General features: G+C 39.3%; 3 protein-coding genes across 3 annotated transcripts; 1 reads left to right on the top strand and 2 right to left on the bottom strand.

Moving 5' to 3' along the window:
• Window positions 1–2211: 2211 nt before the first annotated feature.
• Window positions 2212–4284, bottom strand: LOC119793733. Its single transcript, XM_038300967.1, has 2 exons — window positions 3817–4284; window positions 2212–3412 (listed from the first exon to the last, which is right to left on the bottom strand). Exons 1-2 carry the CDS (start codon window positions 3844–3846, stop codon window positions 2432–2434), a joined length of 1011 nt encoding a protein of 336 aa, XP_038156895.1. The 5' UTR covers window positions 3847–4284; the 3' UTR covers window positions 2212–2431.
• Window positions 4285–6120: 1836 nt separating this feature from the next.
• LOC119793813 (uncharacterized protein C7orf50 homolog) lies at window positions 6121–12207 on the top strand. The gene is made up of 4 exons (XM_038301087.1): window positions 6121–6160; window positions 6976–7222; window positions 9382–9463; window positions 11100–12207. The coding sequence occupies exons 1-4, from the start codon at window positions 6121–6123 to the stop codon at window positions 11268–11270; spliced, it is 540 nt and encodes a 179-aa protein (XP_038157015.1). The 3' UTR covers window positions 11271–12207.
• A 970-nt stretch (window positions 12208–13177) lies between these two features.
• Window positions 13178–20484, bottom strand: gnptg (N-acetylglucosamine-1-phosphate transferase subunit gamma). Its single transcript, XM_038300977.1, has 11 exons — window positions 20328–20484; window positions 20180–20234; window positions 20038–20105; window positions 17223–17277; window positions 17028–17111; window positions 16834–16927; window positions 15194–15308; window positions 15036–15118; window positions 14764–14892; window positions 14597–14678; window positions 13178–14512 (listed from the first exon to the last, which is right to left on the bottom strand). Exons 1-11 carry the CDS (start codon window positions 20389–20391, stop codon window positions 14433–14435), a joined length of 909 nt encoding a protein of 302 aa, XP_038156905.1. The 5' UTR covers window positions 20392–20484; the 3' UTR covers window positions 13178–14432.
• Between the last annotated feature and the right edge of the window lie 7 nt (window positions 20485–20491).

Raw genomic sequence — 20491 nt, 5'->3', positions numbered from 1 at the left:
GAGTCATTAAATTATATTTTTTTTAAATTAAGACCTTAATTGGCATTAAAATTCATTAAATTTGATAATCGTGGCTAGAGGTGAGTTTTGGCATGAGTGTTGCGATTCGATACATGTCGCGATACTTGGGTCACGATACGATATTATCACGATATTGCAGTATCACTATATATTGCCATATTTCCCCCAGCTATCAAAATCAAATGATGAGATAAAACAGCAAGTGCTGTATATTTTCATCAGAAAATATTGTTTAGGTATTATTATCCATGTTGTTTGGGGTTTTCTTCCACTGTCACTGCCTCAAATACAGATTTGATGCTGCACGCACAGTTAAAGGGCTCCACAGGGCTTTCTGCCAGAGTGGTGGTGCAGAGGTAGCCCATTTCCCCATCAATGTTTTATGTAACCATTTTTGTTTTTGAAAATCGATACTAAGAAGTGAAAGATCGATATTATATTGGTCAGCCGAATATCACGATATATATCGGCAAAACGATTATTTCCCAAACCCCTAATCGTGGCATTATAATGGCTTCGGAAAAGAAGCTTGAGGCGGAGAAAAGGTTAGAGAATGGGGAAAATGCAAATTTGAACCAAAGTGGCGGGAAAACAAGGAACTCAGGACATGGCTGCATCTTGTCCATGGTGAAGACGACGAAGGATTTTGCAGTGTGTATACATATATCATTTTTATTTTATCATGGGTTCTTGTTGATGGCATTAAGATTATTTCTAAGAGCATTAAAAGAGCATTAAAAAGCATTAAATAAGAGTTACTCATTTATGTATAAACCCTGTTAGTGCTTTTATGTGATAAACTGGTTGCATTGAGAAGCCCAAAGAACCCAGCGGGTCAAGGGAGAAAAGTGTAAAAGTTTAAAGCTGGGTTTGGTTGTAAATTAATGCTCCAATTTTTAATCATCCCCCTGATCTCTGTTTAATCCATCACCCGACCCTGGAGAAAAGCTGCAGACCTACCCAGACATTAAATTCTACCTGAACCAACAGGTCTAACAGGAAACCTGTGGAAGACGTGTTCCATCATTCTGAACACACTGTTTCCGCTGTTAGCCATGGTGCTCCAGCATCAACGTGTGGTACAGTAGCTGCTCTGCTGCAGACAGGAAAGCTCTGCAGAGAGTAGTGAAGGCTGCACAGAGGACTGTTGGAGTCAACCTCCCCACCACCACAGACATCTACACCTCCAGATGCAGGAAAAGGGCCTCCTGCATCATGAAGGACCCCACTCACCCAGCACACTCACTTTTTGTCCCGCTACCCTCAGCCAGGAGGCTGCGGAGCATCAAATGTAGGACAACCAGACTGAGAAACAGCTTCATACCAGAAGCTGTGAGACTCTCAAACTCCTCTCAGTCTCTCTCACTGCACTGTCCCTAACAACAATAACTTGGTCACTTCAACCCCTAACCCCCCCAATGACACTGTATTTGCAGTTTACACTTGGACACTTTAAAATGTTGCACTGCTAAATTTATCTTCCCATGCTGCTACATTACTCATACTTCATCCATCCTGTACATTCCTATTAATATACATTTTATTGTTCTACTTCTCGTTTTTATATACCTGTAAATATTTTTTCTATTTATATAATTTGATCTTGTAGCTAGTTTTTATATTTTATTTTTTATAATCGGATGTAACTGGGGCCGTGACTCTCAATTTCGTTCTACCTCATGTAACACGTGATGTGAATGACAATAAAGTCTCTTGAATCTTGGTGGTGGGAGCATCATGCTATGGGGGTGACTTCTCTTCTACAGCGACACTTGTTGCTCCTAGGTTTTCTAATTTGTATCAATTTTCAATAGGAAAGAACTTTACCAGAGCAACAAATTCTTCAAATTTACATTTATTTATTTCATAAACTTAAAAGTGGCTTAAAGAATACTTTGAATACAGCTTTTTGAACTTCCCATGACTGGTAACAAAAATGCATATTTACAAACATTTACATGTTAGAGGGGATTCTGCACAGGGTGTTTGATCTGTTGGGTCTCGTTTCGGACTGCTTGGACCGGTTAGTGGAATCTACCAATAGTTTGGAAAAATTAACTTCACTCTTTCGCCGGAGCAGAGAGTCCAACTGTTCAACCAGCTTGTTCTGTAGAACAGAGCAGTAAAAGGCCTTTTTTATTACTTTCTATCCAAGCAAAAACAGCTCATTTATGAAATATGTGTATGTGTAAGTTTTTATTTATTTATTTTATTGTTGGTCTGTTTGTTTTCCTCTGCTTGCATCCCTTTAGAACAAGACATTGAATGACTCTGAATGTTGTAAAAATCTACGCTGCACTGAGAGCAATGGTTGCTTTTCTTTCTTAAAATAACTTAATGGTAAAAAGAAGGAAGGAGTTTTTTTTGCTCTAAAAGCCTCCTATTGGGCCGGTTCTGCCATGTGAACCGTCTATGACTCGATGTCCTGCAGAGTGTCTGTGATCTCGATTTGCGGAGCGATGATGTTTCTGTTGGGCTGCGGATGTCCCGGTCTCCGACAGCAGTCCCTCAGCTGCCTCATCACGCCATGGAGACTCTCTCGACTCGGCCGGTGCAGCAGGAGAACAAAAATCAGGCTCAGGCTGCTGCCAGAGAACAGCACACAATCGGCCATAGCCAGAAAGTTTCGTTTCTTCTCCCCATCCTTGTTGGGTTGAGCCACTCTCTCCAGAATGATGCTGTAGAACAATTGGCAGAGAAAAATTAACACTGCAACGGTCAGAAACACAGGGCCTTCCTCAGAGCCGGACAGAAAACGTCCTTTAGATTTCCACTGCCGGACGCAGCCGCTTATCAGCAGTCCGAATTGGACGGTGAAGGGAACCAGAAAAGCCAAACAGAGCTTTGCAGCTGCGTATGAAACACCGGCGTCCTCATCTTCCTGTAGGCGTCGAAGTAATGCCAGCAGGACGGAGGTTATAAAAGATGTCAGGATCACCAGCGCCGCACAGACCCTTGGCTTCCTCAGCAGGGCATTTGACGGCGGATCTAGCGTCAGGACGAACGCCATGAGCACTAAGATAAGCAATCCGCACAAAGAGGCCACATTGATGGAGAAGGAAAGGGCGGCGGAGCCCCAGGCCGTCCGCGGCATGTATTCAAGTCTGTGCATCACAGTAGGGAGAGACAGTAGTAGGAGCAGCAGCTGGAAACCACAGAAAACCCAGAGGAGGCAGTCGAGCCAGGCCAGCCGTCTCTGAGCCATGTAGGTCTGAATGAAGCTGTAGAAGACGAAGCAGCCGGCGCCAAAGCCCAAAACTGCAAAGACACTGTAGGTGCATGTATATACTATGGGGTCCACAGAGGTTGAGGTTGTTGAAGCTCCAGGGGTGAAATTGGAGAGGGATTGAATAGTGGTGCTGGGCTGATAGGTGTCTGTGGTCAGATCAGACTGAAAAAAATAAAGTCAGAATTTATCATTAGAGTCCAACAGGTAAACTGTAAACATAGGTGTGCAGCTCCGGGCCTCCAGGGCCGCACCACGCTACTTTTAGGTGCATCTATGTTCCAAACTAGCTTATGCAAACAGACTACCTTCTTAGGATCTCATAGAGTTCTACATAGAGATCTCATAAAGTTTTACAGAAGCTTTTTATGAATTATCACCTGATTCGGGTGATTTGAAACAGGAAACCACCCTAAAAGCAGGATAGCAGGACTTAGTTTGGACTCCACTGTTAGAGAAACATGCTAGAGGATTTCCTCAGTCACACATTCAGCTCTGATTCTGAATGGATGTAGCTCCGACTCCTTTACTTATAGGAACTATGTAATTGGCAGCAGGTTGCCACTCACCATGTTTGCGTTCCACATCCCGTCGTCCATCAGCTTGAAAACAGTATTTAACCCACAGCTCTGAAAGTGATGCTCGCTGCAGCTTCTCAACGGCGGTTTTCAGACTTCTGTGGGCAGCACCCCTCTAGCATACTTTCAGAATGACTTTGTGACCATGTGATCAAAATCTTTCTCCTCCCTTCTTTTTTTTTCAGCATCTGTAAAATCAGAGAGCATACTGCCTCTTTTGTTCAACTTCCCCACAGAGAATTAGAGCAGTTCTTTGCTTTCAGTAAATCCTCTCCACAGAAGCAGGCTTCCTGACAGAAACCAGGAGAATCTGATCCAAAAATGAGCCGTTGGGTTTTATGTGCAAAAAGTTTTGTTTAGCAGGTGGATATTTTTAGCCGACCAGGGTGAGATTTAAGATGCTGTGCTGAAGGTTGTGGAGCAGCAGGCAGGAAACGGCCCACTGAGCTGCAGCACGACAGGAAGTGATTCAGACCTAGAAGGGTTTGTTTGCCCTTCTCCTCTGGAACAACAAAATGTCACTTTTTTGGGGGGGTTTGGGGGATTATTTATCTGCCATTAATGAAGAAAATCTGGAAATTTTCTAAGTTTAAGCTTGTGCCTGCTCCAGAAAAATGCTAAACTGTCAGCCTGAATAGTTTATCTGTGGTTAAATGGCTAAATGTGTCTCTTCCGTTTTTAGTGTGTAGTACATTTACTACTAGAAAGCAAGAACATAGGGTAGAGAATATAAAAAAAACTGCTAATGTTTTTTTTATGCTCTGGTTTAGATTACCTGATCACAGCAGGCTGTCCCAACAAATATTAAACTGCCTTAGATTATTCCTAATCAAAGCATTGAGATTTTGGAAGGGACGCCCAATGGATAACATCTCTGCCATGTTTTTAAAACGTTTACATTTCTCATCTTAAATGAATTCTTAAAGCATTTTCCTGGAGTTATTTCTAGATCCTTTGGTTCCATTAAGGAATTTTGGTTCAGTTATATTAAATTTCAATTTACTTTATTGTGTGCCCTCTCACACCTTGACGATTTAGCCAGCGTTTGACGGACGTCCTAGAATCTTCGAAAGTTTAGCGTATGCCAGCATTTTAGATGTACTTTTTTGGGAGTATACATAGCGTATTCATAACGAGTCCAGAACTAATTTATGCTTAATGCACGGCAGCATAATGCCCATGAAATGGATGCTGGTGCATCATTTCATGGGCATTATGAAGCATCAGTTAAAGCTGCTCCCCTCAGGAGCAGCGATGCACCTGGTCTGCATAAAAAGATATCTTTGATCACAGTATTCACCTGGCTGCTTTTTACCACCCACCAAAAAAAAAGAATAAAAAAGAAAGAAGGTTTGCAGTTGCAGCCGATTCAGCGTCCTATCTGCTAGGAAGGTCATGGTTGTTGGGCGTGGGCGTGTACGCAGGGAGGATCAATCACACTTCCCTTCATACTCATCCTATGATGGTGATGAAGTCTGGATAAGTACTGACAGTTTCTTTCTGTGAACCCGCTTTTATACAAAAATGCTGCCAATACGCCATTATACAGTAGCTGAAAGTTAAAAAAATGTTCAGCAGTCGTTTGGAACATGTCAAATACATTGATATGTGTTGGAGATAAGTTCTTGATAAGTCACTCATAAGTCATGCATAAGTTACTCATTAGGGGTGGAACAGTTCACAAAATCCACGGTTCGGTTCACGGTTTCGTGGTCACAGTTTTCGGTTCGGTATATGTTGGTTGTTAGCCTGACATGTTGGTCATGTTGCTGTTAGCATAAACAAAACGTGTTGCACAATGCTTGCACACTGTTGCACTTTTATCCACAACTTTCTTTCCGTCGTCATCGTAGGTCACTCTAAATGCAAAGCGCTCCCATACAGCAGACCTGTAAAGTGCTGCTGGCGCGTCTTCCAACTCCTCTTCTTTCCCACTCGCCATACCCACACAATTCTTCACAACAACTGATTTTTTTCTGCTACACCCGGCTACGCTGCTTCGCTTCTTCTTCTTCTTGTTTACTACTGGTGGTTGGCTTTGGTCGCAGTACCGCCACCTTCTGCTCTGGAGTGTAAACGCTTCGCCTATGAGAAAAAGGAGCTGCGCATGAACCGAACGCAACACACACGAATCGAACTGAGACAGTCGAACCGTACGGTTCGGACGGTTTTCATAAATCATCCCATCCCTATTACTCATAGGTTTTGGATAATCTAGACACCACAACTTATGAGTGATTTACACTTAACGCATATCAACGATCAGATAACTTACCCATAACTTATGCCCCACGTATGGCATACCCTGGCATATGTCAGGACGTACTCGCCATATGTCAGTGTACTTCAGCGTGCTCATAACTTATAAAAAACCTACCCATAACTTATCCAACGTATGCCAGCTTTTTTGCTAGATTCTCCTACGTCAAGCATACACTGGACTAAAATTGTCAAGCTGTGACAGGGCCTTTATATAGCCCCAATTTACAACACGTCATCACAAGGCACTTGTGCAGTCAGATTGGTTCAAAGTCGTATTGGTTCAAAGTTTTCTATCTAAGGAAAACGGGTTGATTGCATCGACTCATTGACTTGAAAGCAATCCCTCACACCAAGCATGCTTGTAGCAATGGTGGAGAGGAAAACTCCCTTTTAACAGGAAGAACTCCAGCAGGACCAAGCTCAGTGAGAGCGGCCATCTGCTGAGGCCGACTGAGGTTCAGCGATAGAAGTAGATGTAGAGAAAGAAGCAGAGATACAAAAGGCAACTGTCAGTCAACTCGCGGCAATTAGTGGAAATAATGCAAACATCTAGAGGACAAACAGTGAATGTGTGGAGCTTCCTAAGCCTGGACTTAGAGGTTAAACTTGAAGCACTTTCATAAATCATAACACAATAATGATTGATTCTAGAGACTGGAAAGATGTCCATCTTTTCCTAGACCCAATATTTTTTTTGTATTGCTTATCTCTAATAACAAGCTGTACACATGTTTAACCCATGCTTTAACTTATTATGTTTTTAAGTTTAATATATTTATGATTTTTTTCATGAACCAAACCGCATCTGTCTATGTTTTCATGACCAGAAATGTTTTCAAAGAGCCGTATTTGTGTTTTCTGAGACATCTCGCTCAAAGGAGACTTAAGTTGGATCAACTTTCTACCTTCTATGGCAGCTTCCACATCCAGCCGACTGTCCTGGACAGGAGCCAGAGGGAGAAGAGGACCAAGAAAAAGCTTTGACCCCTGAGGAGAAACGGGTCCTGGAAAGGAAGATGAAGAAAATCCTGAAAAAGGAAGAGAAGAAGAGGCTGAAAGCAGAAGGACAGACCAAGCCGAAAACTCCAGAACCTAGTCAGAGTGCATGGAAGCATTCCTTGGAGTACCTCGACTGGTAAGGACAGGTTGTTCAATACTGAAGAATATCAGAAGTAAGCTTAAAGAAAGTGCTATGTTGATATGCATATTGACTGATATTGACCCTACACTATCGGAATTAATCATACATACTTTTATTCCTCCTTTTTTAACGTGAGGTGTTAGAAAAACGAGTTCAGCGATATTACTCAGAATAAAATTATTGATTGATAATCAGCATTAGAACAACAAACAAACTACCCATTATAATTAGGGCTGGGTAATTAACTGCATTTGCAATATTATGGCAATTTAATAAAATGCAATTTTCAAATGTCAGGGCAACTTGATATAGGTCCCATTACATTTAATAAGACACTGAATTTGTAACACCAGTAGTTTAGGTGTCAGTGATTCACTGAAAGTGGGTTTGAAGCCACACAAAAACGCGGAGGGCAGAGAAGTAAGATTTTTTTTTTTTAACTCCAAGATTACAGTAAAGTCATGAAACAAGGGACTATGGACAAGTAAGAAACCCTGGAATGAAACATCTGAAAGCGTGTGATTAGGTTAAAACGAAAATCTAAATAAAATCAGTTTCAATATTGGTTAAAAGATTATCACAATTTAGATTTTTTTTTTGCAAAATAGGTGGTGAACTGCTGTATTGGTACCCATTAATATCCTGTACAGCGCTGCTGGTTTGTTTATTTCACATGCTGAATGTATAAAACTAATAAAAAATTCCAAACACGTGTCGATACCCAGGGAGATAGTCAGTTACTCAATACCATTTTTAAATACCATGGGGATAAAAAAGTAAAATAAAGGAATGAAAAATAGACCTCCCTTTTTTAATCTCAACATTAAAGATGCTTTCTCAACATAATCAGAGATTCTATTAAATAACTTTTGCAGACTTAGATATATAAATAAATTAATACCCCAAATATGACAATTTTATTATATGTTAACGTATATTATCCTTTTAATGTGAAAATAATCCAGTAATGTATAATTAACAGCAAAAATACGCAAACAAGACCTTTATATGGTACTGATAAAGCAGCAAATTAGTATTATATCCAGATGCAGCATTTGGGTATTAATTATTTTTTTAGTGTCTATGATTTTGACAATGTAATATAGAATTATAGATCCAGCTGCCTGCAGCATTTATTCTAAAACATGTCACAGGGTATTAGATGGGACAAAACCCAGGAAGCTTCTCTGACCAGAGGAATTCTTCCACATCTTCGCCTTCATGATGCATTTAAGTATGTCAGGTTTACTGGATTGTCTATATATTTAAGCACAAGTTTGAAGAGTTGAAGATTTTAGTTGAAGATTTTAAACTTTTTAATCATGCAGTGGCTATTCATTTTGATCCTTTCTTGATGCTACAAAAACAAACAAATCTGAAGTCACATCCATACCAGCTATTTTTTCCTTTTCTTGAATGAAACAAATGGAAAACATTCATCCCTCCTACATATAAGTCGGATCAGTTTGTCTTATAACACTGTACACAGCATTGTCATGTGTCCCATGAATCAGAGAGATGCAAGTAAGCTGAATAAATTTGTACTTCAGACAAATTTGGTAGAAATAAAAGACCAAATACGCTTCTCCAGGCTTGTTTCATTCACATATTCTTTATGTGAGGACCCCAGGAAGATTAGTGGCCATTTATTTGGCAGCTAATGGGGATCCTAATAAAGCTAAACTAAATTTAACACAAACTCTGATTTTACTTCTGGTTCTGCTATGCTGAAAACTACTCTGCCCTCCTGACTTTATTGCGTTTAATGTATAATCCTTATGCTTTGATTACCTAAGTTTATTTATACAGGTCAGTAATTGATCCAATGTCTGCATATCCTATTATATAAATGCATGCACATTTATTAGTAAAGCAAGATCTAATTTAGCCATCTTTAAGAAATAGTTTTGAAAATCCAGATTCTGTGGTTGTTTAGTTTCCTAATGGCACAATGTGATCTATTAGTCTAGTTCTTGCATCAGGCATAAATATGAATATTGTCCAATATGAAACAGGAAATATCAGAAAAGTGTCCTAGAAAGACATTAGAATCCCTTTATTCACATTCGGGAATATTCTGCACCCCGTGCCACCTGAGATTCTCGGAGTTGCATGCCCACTCTCACAACCCACTCTGTTTTTTGTCATTGCAGTTGGTTAAAGAAACGTTCAGCGTGGAAGTTCCAGAAGAACAGGCAGACGTGGTTACTGCAAAACATGTACGACTCTGAAAAGGTGAAAAGAAATAATATTGGGTCTAGATTTTCTTAAAATCGGACCATTGGTGGCGTCGGCCTCATAAGGACGGCTGCAATTCTTCAGTCAGCCTGGATTAGGTCAGCCTTTATGGTTCAGGTGTGGTGGATGTCACAAAGTTCATTCAGGAAAATGCCAGCAGCTTTACTACAGATATGTACCAAACCTGGCAGGGGATTCATCTTGTTTACTATAAATGTTAAAAACAGATTTGATTAACCCATTTACACTACCCTTGAAAAACCAATCCATGCCGAGACCGGTCCGAGCTCGGATCAGTTAACCAGGCCAAGCTCGGTTCTGACGAACGTTTACTTTAATACTGGCAGTAATACCGCAGATCGTCACTAGGAGGCGAGGAACCGAGATACGGTGATGTGTAAACGTTCGTCAGAACCGAGCTCGGCCTGGTTAACTGATCCGAGCTCGGTTCTGACGAACGTTTACACATCACCGTATCTCGGTTCCTCGCCTCCTAGTGATGATCTGCGGTATTACTGCCAGTATTAAAGTAGGAAATCAAGCAGTTGGTAGCGGTAATGCACCAAAAGTTGTTTGCCAACCGCCATAAAACACAAGAAGAAGACGAAGAAGGAGGGAATCAGGCAAATCAAAATGGCCCAAATTGCATAACGGTCTCAGTCTCGGGGTCATCCCAGGTCGCACCACACTCTTTTGAAGCCATTATATAAAATGTTGGGTGGAGAAGATTTCGATTGTTGTTTATAGTTGTTGTTCTTCTTCTGTTTTGTGTTGGTTGGCAAGCAACTTCCGCCAACTACTGGAATGGAGTGTGAATCGGGATGTGTAGCCAGATGGAGATGACACATTCTGCTCATGTGCTCTTGTTATCAGAGAACCGGGCCAGGGAAAAACCGAGCCGAGCCCACCTCTGGAACTGGTCTGCAGTCTGCTCGGTTCGGTTGTGTCTAGCTCGGTTCAGTTCAGTTTGCTTTCCATTTACACACGATAAATTATCTCAGTTACTGAGCTTGGACCGGTCTCGGCACGGTTTTTCAAGGATAGTGTAAATGGGGTAGATGAATCTTCTTAAAAGAACAGATATTAACACCTCAGTAATGGGGAAAACACTGATGTTATCACTAACCACACACTGGTATTTATACTGTGGCACCACCTCAGCAGTTTGATCATCTTTAGCTGCAGAAGAGATTTTTAAATCTATTTTTCTAAACATTTATCTTTGTTTAATTGTTGTTTAATTGAAGCCATTTGTAAATGGATCAAATAAAGGCGGGAAAAGACACAAAGAACACAAAGGGAAAAATTACTCTGACCTGTTCAACCAGGAAATGAAACCGATATAAATGTTGACTTTAGTTACTGTGCTTAAAGGTATTGTTAGACGTCATTTTTTTCCAAGTTAATTAAAGTATTCTAATCAGGGACTTGGCTATGTCACGTAGTACCTGCTTTATGATCCTATTTAGTACAGATATTTATCCTTAAGCTCCCTGTGAAATATTTTAATATATTAGATTTTTTTGCTCATAAAAAGTGTTGTAAATAGTTTTCTTTTTTTAACTTAAAGGGGGTGTTGATACATATAAACTAACCAAGATGGTAAAATAACTTAGTTATTCTGTTTCCTTAGATCCCAGACGATGTGTTTTCAGTTCTGCTTCAGTACCTGGAGGGGCTGTGTGGAACAGCGAAGGATATAACGGTCCAGAAGGCCTTAAAGCTGGTGGAAGAATCTGGAGATGCACCAAACGATGCAGTTGTCCAGCAGAGAGCCAGAGAAGTGATCCAGCTTTTATCCTGACCCTTGGGAACCACTGGAATGGATGAGATAACACAGGAAGACACTGAAAGAAGGGCCGGGTCTCCTGCCTGGAACTGCTGCTCTCTGGAAATAATTCATTTAAAGGCTCACGTGTCTGTCTGTGCTACTACAGTCTATAAAGACCAATATTTTCCTAAATGTTTTTACCTTCATATAATTCTTTGATCATTTTCTGAAAACAATAATATAGTTTTCCGGTGTTGAATGTCTTCAATAAGATGGAGATGAAATCTTCGGAGGGGGGTGGAACGCTAAGAAACTAGTGGAGGTAAAAGTAGTCAGGAATGCTTATGGTTGAGACATGTTGATGCAAGTCAGACGTGTATTCAGTCCAGTCCAGCTGATGACTCTTCCTGACACGGGAGAAAATATTCTGTGAAACCAACTCAGACCCTCAGCCTACATGATGTTCACACAGCCTCATTATGTAGAGTTTCATCTGTTCAATGATGCAGATCCACATTTTAGATCAAATGTTTACACAAACTTATCGACAGGCTGGAACGCTTTATTTTAAATAATTTATTAGAGATGCTTTAGCTTTTCTTTGTCTTTTTAAAAAAGATCTGGTGTTACTTTTTTGGGGAAATTTAAATTTTCTCCAATCCGTAAAAGTTCAGCAATATACATTTAGGCTCTCAGTCCATGTAGATGTTTCTCTCAGCTGCAGACAGTTACTCTGGAGCTAAGTGTTCTTATTTTCTGAAGGTGATAGAAAAATTTGACTAAAATGTTGGAAATGCTGCATAAAAGTGAGTTTGTACTACGGCCTGAATGACACCAGGGTTTTCCTGAGAGCTGAAACCAAAATGCATCTTTTCTCTAACACACGTGGATCTTGAAGATTTGGCTAAAAATGGTCAGGAGATTTGTGCTTCCTTTTGCTCACTGCATGGTTTAGATCAGTCCTCCAAATTCAAATAAATGCTGATTATCTGCAGATCTTGATATGCTGCAGTTTAGCCTTTTATCTAACCTCTGGGCATAGATGAATCTAAACATGCAGGACACTGGATATTGGGACACTGATGTTGACAAATCCTGGGTTAGAAGTTTCCCTTTAGCCACATCCCCAATTTACATGCTTATGTTGAACATGAATTAATTTAAATTATGCTTGTGACAAAATTAAAAAACATCCAAACTAGGTAAGAGCTGTTCAAGGGTCTTAGATTTGAACAAGAAAATATCCTCATTGAAAAGAAGATTCAGACTAAAAGGAGAAATTTTATCCAATGAGCTGTGAAATGTTTGTGGACTCAGATTAAAACATGTGAAGCAAACTGATCTTGTCTGCTTTCCTCTTGTTTGGGAAGGCCTCGGTTCTCAACAGATATTTTAAAGCGACACCAACTGCTTACATCTCCAGCTTTATGTTTTATCTTTTTCTTTTCATCTGTCTGAAGTCAACCACTGTTTCTTTTCATTTGTGTGCTGGAAGAAAAAAAAGCTACACATCCTCTTTGTTGTTGCAGCACAAAAGATTCACCTTGAGGTTTCTCATCACAACACCTCCAAATCTACAGTAGACAATGACTTTTTTTTTTAGATGGTGTGAAGACACAAATCGGTCAAAGAGAGGTGACTTTAAGGATGGAGGTATGTGGGTTGTCACCTCCTGGATGAATCGGCTTTAATGGTGAAGGCTCAATGTACAAACAAGAAAGTTAACGGATTTCATTCACTCAGTGTGAAGACGTTCATACCTGGAGAAAATTTGTGCACCCATATATTATTTTTTTTCATTAGAACCAAGGAGAAAACCATAGCTCTACTGGCTTGTCGTTTTTATATAAATATTGCTTTGTAAAGCTGCCTGTTCTGCATTTTTCCTGACTCTAAACCCATGCAAGTTCAGGATGTCGCAGTTTAACAGAAATCCAACACAATTTCCAAAGTTTTATTTTTAAATAAACCCTTACATTTTCATATTTGCATTTGTTTATTACCAGACAGAACGTTAAACAAGCTGACAGTTCTTCTGAAGATGTCCACCTTTCAGTTTAGAGAACCTTTTTTTTTTTTTGCAGCCTCTCTTAAGGTTCTTTCTAACCAAACCCTATCTAAACCATTACATCATGTTAAATAAATGTTAAAAAAAAATTGGTAGTGCAATTCAGGCTGCATCTTTTATTTCCAATGTCTCAGTAAAAAATTATACAGAATCGGTTTTGGCAAAGTCTCTGAGTAGGAACACAACTTCAAACCTAAATCAGCTTTAAGATGTGTCCCTTTCCCAACACATATTAACCAAGTAATGTTTCATCAATGGGCCTCTGTAGAGCTGGATGATTGAATGTTGATGAGGGGAATTTAACTATTTGAATAACGTGTTGGAGAAGGCCCGCATGCAAATGATAAAGGACAATATATCAAGGATTAGAGCGAACACTCCCACTTTAAAGTGAGGAATCGTCTTTTCTTTTTTCTATATGCGTGGATATTACAGGGGGGAGTGTCAAGATATGAACCTCACTAAAACTGCAATGGATCTTCCATTTCCTATAAAAATGTCTACAGAGGGGAAGTTTAATAGAGCAGTATGTACTTCAACCTCAAAAGCTTGGTCAAGCTTTTTCTACTATAGTCAGAGGGGGTAATAATGCCTAATTGGTGGCAACAAGAAGGTCTTATATTTGAATCCCAATCTGCGATTCTTTCAGCTAGATTTTCTCCAATCTCTGTGTGCACGCCTGGGTACTATTATCTTCCTCTCCCACTCCAAGTTAATACTGTGTATTTCTGTGACGAACTGGTGAAATGTCCAGCGTGTCAAACTCCCCCAGTGACTGCTGGCTGCTTGGTGAAGTAGTGTATCAATAATATATGCCGAAACAGGTTCAGTCATTATTCAGAATAACAGCTATTAAAACATGGCATTGTTACAGTTTTCCATCTTATGCCTGCAGGATGTTTTAGTTTCCAGTGATGCTGCCTCCATAAAACATCGGAAAAGCTTGCAGGGGTTGTGGAGATACTGGGAAGGTAACAGTCCAAACTTTACCCTAAAAGTCTGATGCAGTGTTGCCCAAGAGAATGAATCCACATTTTACTGGTGTGAACCTCGTTTCAAACAGACCAGAAAGACATTAAATCCCCTCAGGTCCTTTAAAATGAGCAGCCTGCCGCTCCTGGTGATCTTCACAGTAGATCGAAGATACCCGTGTCTCCTCTCAGGTGTTGGTCTTTAGCTGGCACAGTCACTGCACCCTTTTCTTCATCTGTCATATAAAATAAAATAAAAAGATCCATGCTATAGAGACAGTGTAAACATATATGGCAAGGCTGGTTTTAGGCTCACTTACTTGGCTGTGACTCAAAAGAAATATTATTCTGAGTGAGGAGAGCACGCAGTCTTGCCATCTCTTCATTCTGTTTTTGATAATCCTAGAACAAAATTACATACAAATAAATATCAACCATATATTTGAAGAAACACTCGCCCACCATGCGTAATCGTTGATGAACTTACTTCTTGGCATTTCTGTAAAGAGTTTGGCTTTCCTAAATCTACTTCTGCCTGTGGTACAGTCTCTGTCACTTTGTTGCTCTTCAAGAGTCCAGCATCCTGAAAAATATCTCTCAGGAGATTGTTGTAGCCCTGTAGTGCACATAAGATTAACATGATTAGCTAGCAATTTCATAGTTTTAAATCATCTAATGTCCGAGGCAGTAGTAGAGCTATGAATGCACTTTTCATGTTTTTAGCGACATTTAATGGTTTAATCTAAATCTACTTCCTACCTGCTCCGTGATGAGACCCTCATATCGGGCCTGCTCCGCTTCATCCCATTCTTCCTGCAGCTTCTCATTCAGAGTAGGGTACACTATAAATAAAAAAACGCAGCCCCTATTACTGCCGACATTCACAGCATAAAAGGAGGCTTTTATTGCTGACCTACCTAACAGCGAATGAGGATGGCAAACGAGCGGCGTCTCGAAGGTCAGCGAGTAAACACAGGTGCTGGGCTCAGATACTTGTACCAGTTTGCTGCTGTTGCTGCAGAGCAAAATCACCTGAACGTAACAAGAAACAGAAGGTTTTTTTCCAAAATGAGTTGACTTGACACAAAACTATTTTAGTATTTATTTACTTAAAATGTGCATATTGCAATCTTTATTTTTTCTTATCCTATTCTGCATATTTGATAAAATATATATACAGACACATAAATAAAAAATACCGTAATACCTCTGATGCACCTATTGGGTGTAGGCCTGTAAGATATTCTCACTAAGTGGTAAACTTGATTTGAATAAAAATTGTCATAAGATAATAATAATAATACATTTTATTTAACAGCGCCTTTCTGAACACTCAAGGTCACTTTACAGAAAATAAAAATAAATAAAAAGAAAGATGAAAATACAAATACAGGAACATAAATACAGTTATGGATAGGGAAAAGATATAAACCTAAAACAAGCTAAATTACAAAACAATCAAAGTTCCCCTTTAAAAAAAAAAAAGGAAAAAACTGTTCTTGTGTTGCTGAATAATTGTAATATATAAGTCATCATTGCAGGTGTAACACTGATATCTGTATTTGTAGCAACAAATATTTTAGAAAATGGTGAAAAAAACGCTGTTGCCAACTGCGTGAAAATTCAGTAAGGGCTCGGCCATGCACTTCTTCTACCCCAACCACATTACGAATTCTTAACTTTACATGTTTGTGAACTGAATTTGCAAAAATTTAAATTGAACCTGGATTACATCAGACACCTAATACTGTTTCCTAATACAGGACAGTTCCCTTTTTAAATTGACAGTTGGCAACCCTACTGTCAACTCAAATTTCTATTTCTGTGTAAAGCGCCCACACAAAAATTAGTATGCCATGTGCTTCTGTTAGCTGGATACGCTAACAGCAGTTAGCACCTCAACAATTCTCAAATGATTTTGCATGGAATTCATTACCATGCCTGACATTTGACCTGCTGCAGCATAATATCTGTAGAACTAAAGACTCTTAAAAACATAAAAATCAGCTTTCTGTTTTCTTTTGTTCTGTTTTCCATTTCATTTTTGTCTCATAATTATTGTTTCCATTTATCTCAAATGCAGCTTATACATCTATGCTAATAAATGGTTGTTTTAAAGTAATGCACTCTTTAGAAAAATATATAGAAATCTAGATTTTTTTATATATTAATTAAATTAAAAATAAAATAGAGCTCCTGACTCCTGCTAAAATTACAAGTTGCCATAGAGGAAAAAAGGCATCTATAAAGAACTCTTAAATTATCTCCAGAGATTGAATCAACACAGTATATGCCACAAACTAGGGTTGTACTCTATATCAAGAAATTTAATTACAGCCCTTTTCTTGAAATATTATCCTTTGAAATGCTGTTTTTCTTTTTCTAAACTCGTTTCTATAGGTGTCAACATTAATGCTGATGAGTCAACCAATGAGGTAAGAAGATTTATCAGGAAACTAGTAATTATTTGCCTGAGAAAAGAAAACTAATGAAGAGCAAGAAAAGGAACACAAACCTTTTTAAAAAAACAAAAAAACGTGTTTTTTCTTTTTTTTACCTTTGTCTCTCTGTTTCTGGTTCCACATGTGTCACCATCTCTCATCCACATGCCTGTGAAAGTGTTGTTGGCCATTTCCCACTCCTGCCAGATCCTATTAACATAAAATCACCAATAGTAGACTTACAATTTAAATTTCACTAATTAAAGATCATAATTTTCTGAACTGACAAAAATAATTTGCTATGTCTTACCCCAATATCCCACTGTAGGCGTTCCACCTAAATGACTGCTCATGCTGGGTAACATTGTGGAATGGACAGAATTCATATTTATACCTACAAAAGAACCAGTTACACAGGGATACTGTTTGCTTTAAATGGTCAACCTAATGGGAAATGGATGAGTCAGATTGCATCATGTGTTTCTTCAGAACACTGTATACTCACAAGGACTCTATGAGGCTGAAGCACTTTCCCGCAAGACGATGAAGATGGGCCGGGCCTTAAGGAGAATGTTACTATGGTTACCAAAGAGACAGTTGAATTTTATTCTGTCCAGATAATTATTTTTTTCTTTACTGACATAAAAAACAACTGAGTACAATCACAAAATTGTTCATGAGAAGGGTTCTCAGCTGAGTACGGAACACACATCCCTGAGAGATGCCATTGTAAGAGTGCAGTTTTTTTTTTTTTTCTTTGCCACTGATGGTCTACAGTACTTGTAGAGAGGTCAAGAGATCTGATATCCTGAACCATTTGGGTTCAGATTTCTAAACTAAAATCTATTCCTTTTCTAGTTTCAAATTCTCTGTTTTCTTTATCCTTTTAAAGTAATTTGCGTGTGTTGAATGAAAAATTGCACTCTGAGTTTATGGCAGCTGTTTCTAAGTGGTCAGGCTTTACTTTCTTTTTTCTTATTCAAAATCAGATCTATTTTCAACACTTATGCTGACCTGGAAATTACCCAATATAGAGAGTTCAAAGAAACCCTTAGTGCAGCAGGTATGTGGGGTGTAATTTGGGCTAAAGGTAGAAATGCAAGATTAATTTTTCCCAGATCCAATACATTGGCTGAGCCAATATCCAATAATGGCCGATATCCAATACTGCTGCTGCCTTTGAATGAATTAACCGCATACCCCGCCACACAGATATAAATCATCACTAGCTGCTGTGTGTTTTCTGGTCGATGGCGTAATCAGCATTGCAAACATGAAATTGAATTCACTAGATCGCTATGGTGTTCGAAAGACTGCGCTACAGTGCTTAATATGCAAAGGAGAGGGAGATTGCATGGGAGAAGATTGCTGCTTGAATGAACGTGTAGGCTTATGTGAAGTTCTCTATGACAGGCATAGCCTGTTGTGACCACAATAACATTACAGGAAAAACTAGGTTACTGGGTGAATGGGAGTGGGTCAATGTAACTATTTAGGGGAAATCACCTGGCAGCAGATAAAGATTAAGTCTAAGAACGCTGTTCCAGCAGGTAGGACCTGCGCAAATACTAAGTGTCTGTTAGCAGCTGCTTTGGATGTTATCCCAATAACTGGCCATTATTAGCGGTTATTAGTCCAATAGAATTCCTTCAGATTGTGCCTCCTACCTCCCAGTAGGTTGTTATTACAGAATGAATACTAAGCCTACAGTAATTCCTTTTTTTCCCCATGGAATCAATAAATCTATTCATCTGTAATTCATCCATCCTGCACGCTTATCCCTTCTGGAGTTGTGAGGTCTAGCTTTCTACGGGCAAGAGTACACCCTGGACAGGTTGCCAGTTTATTGCAGGGCAACACGGAGACAAACAGGATATACAACCATCCACGCTCACACCTAAGGAGAAATTAGAGAAGCCACTTAACCTAACAGTCATGTTTTTGGACTGGGGGAGGAAGCCGGAGTACCCGGAGAGAACCCATGCATGCTCAGGGAGAACATGCAAATTCCACGCAGAAAGACCCCAGGACGGGAATCGAACTTGGAACCTTCTTGCTGCAAGGCGGCAGCTCTACCCACTGCTTTACTGTGCCACTATTTGTAATCTGAAAATAATTTCAGTAATTCTTTATGTACTGTAAAAAAACATTTTTTTAAATGGTCTGCATGTCGCTCATATTAAACAGAGCAAAGACAAATACCCTGCCAATTGAGTTGACCATAAATATTGAATTCTCTGAGAATGAATGCCAATGATTCTTTAATAACACACCCAATGAACCAGCTGTGAGCTTACTGAAAAAAAAAACCTGCTCCCAACCAGGTTAGCTCTGGGGAGAATGTTACTATGGTAGCAGAAATAGGTTGAGTAAACTCTCTTTGTAAAATGGAAAGCTCGTTTTCCCCGATTCAGGTGTAAAACATTTTTCAGTAAACCTGCTTTTTGAAACGGACCCAGACTTTTGGAACAATATCATTCATCTGATATCTATTCCAGCTAATTTAGCTATTTTTTTCAATATCGGAACGTATATCCGATCCTAGCATAGGATCATTGCATCCTCTAGTTAAAAGTTAGTCATGTTTAATTCAAAAGTCAATATAGAATTTTAGGACAGTAATTTTAGGAAACTAATTCTGCTAATTGGCAAACTTTCAGTCAGCATCAACTGTTTGATTAATTAACCAGCCAGCTTTAAATTATATGTGATTGGATTCCCTCTGGACTCATTGCAGGAGGTCAGAAACAAAAGGATCCTAACGAAATTAACATCTCTGTTGGATAATGTCTCCCACCTTATGCATGAAGCTGCTGCAGAACTGGAGAGCTCCTTCAGTGACAGACTGCTGCCCCCTAAATGCACCGAGGAGCGTTATCACGGATCCTTCCTCCCAGCAGCTCGAAGACTCTATAACCACTGTTCCCAACAACCTCTATAAGTTGTTACATATATGCTGATTTTGCACAGCTTCTACCTTAGTTAGTTAAATAACATGCTGCTGTCATTTTTCCTGTCTCTGATGTCGCTGCTATTTTTAAAAATCCATTACTGTAATAATGTCCAGAGCTGTATATTGGTTATTTATTCTTCAGGTGCAAAGTTTTATATCGTTAAAACACTTTACAGTACAGTATCTTATTTTTTTATCATTTAACTATTCACTATTATGTTATTCTTATACATTTTTCTAAGGTCCACATTTGTGTGACCATTTTTTCTATATTCTTTTTGCTCCGGTAAACACAGGAATTTCCTCTTTGCAGGACAAAAATTGCATTTTCTTTTCTTTTCTTTTCTATTCTATATCACTTCTTTACCAGACACTGGAGATGGGGCGACTTTGGGCTGCAGTCTGTTTCCCTGAGCCATAAAAGGGTTATTCAACCTGCCAACAGAGAAGATCGGTGAGAAAAAAACCCCACATGGATTCCGAAACATATCTGTGTTTTATTTACTAACCCAAACGTATTCGGCTCCTCAACTATCTTCATTTTTCCAGCAAGTGTAAGACTGACTGTAATGGGGGGGGGATCAATATCAACGATCAAAATCCAATACAAAAGAAACAACAAAACTGCTTCCTGCAGTTTTAAACATAAATACTCACAGTGAAACGATAAATAAAACAGCCATGTTCTCAATAACCGAGATCTTCTATTAAAGCTACACATGATCGGGATGTTGTTGTTGCATTTCCTGCTCCTTCGCCTGCTGTGTCAGATGTTCGATCACGTGAGCAAAATAAGCCTCTCCGCGCATGCGCAGAGATCT

Source organism: Cyprinodon tularosa, unplaced genomic scaffold (genome assembly GCF_016077235.1).
Source record: "Cyprinodon tularosa strain WSP-4 unplaced genomic scaffold, ASM1607723v1 ctg46, whole genome shotgun sequence".
In the NCBI taxonomy this organism is placed as follows: Eukaryota; Metazoa; Chordata; class Actinopteri; order Cyprinodontiformes; family Cyprinodontidae; genus Cyprinodon; species Cyprinodon tularosa.
The sequence above is the reverse complement of the archived record's forward strand: the minus strand, read 5'-3'. Positions and strand labels throughout refer to the sequence as shown.

Coding starts and splice junctions, on each gene's coding strand:
- gnptg (XM_038300977.1), bottom strand. CDS start 20,391: ATGTGTAGCTTTAATAGAAGATCTCGGTTATTGAGAACATGGCTGTTT. Junction 15,309..16,833: donor CCAGAAACAGAGAGACAAAG/GTAAAAAAAAGA, acceptor TGTTACGTTCAG/GTGATTTTGCTCTGCAGCAA. Junction 14,513..14,596: donor TTCTTTTGAGTCACAGCCAA/GTAAGTGAGCCT, acceptor TTTATATGACAG/ATGAAGAAAAGGGTGCAGTG.
- LOC119793733 (XM_038300967.1), bottom strand. CDS start 3,846: ATGGACGACGGGATGTGGAACGCAAACATG. Junction 3,413..3,816: donor GGATGTGGAACGCAAACATG/GTGAGTGGCAAC, acceptor TATTTTTTTCAG/TCTGATCTGACCACAGACAC.
- LOC119793813 (XM_038301087.1), top strand. CDS start 6,121: ATGGCATACCCTGGCATATGTCAGGACGTACTCGCCATAT. Junction 7,223..9,381: donor TCCTTGGAGTACCTCGACTG/GTAAGGACAGGT, acceptor TTGTCATTGCAG/TTGGTTAAAGAAACGTTCAG. Junction 9,464..11,099: donor ACATGTACGACTCTGAAAAG/GTGAAAAGAAAT, acceptor CTGTTTCCTTAG/ATCCCAGACGATGTGTTTTC.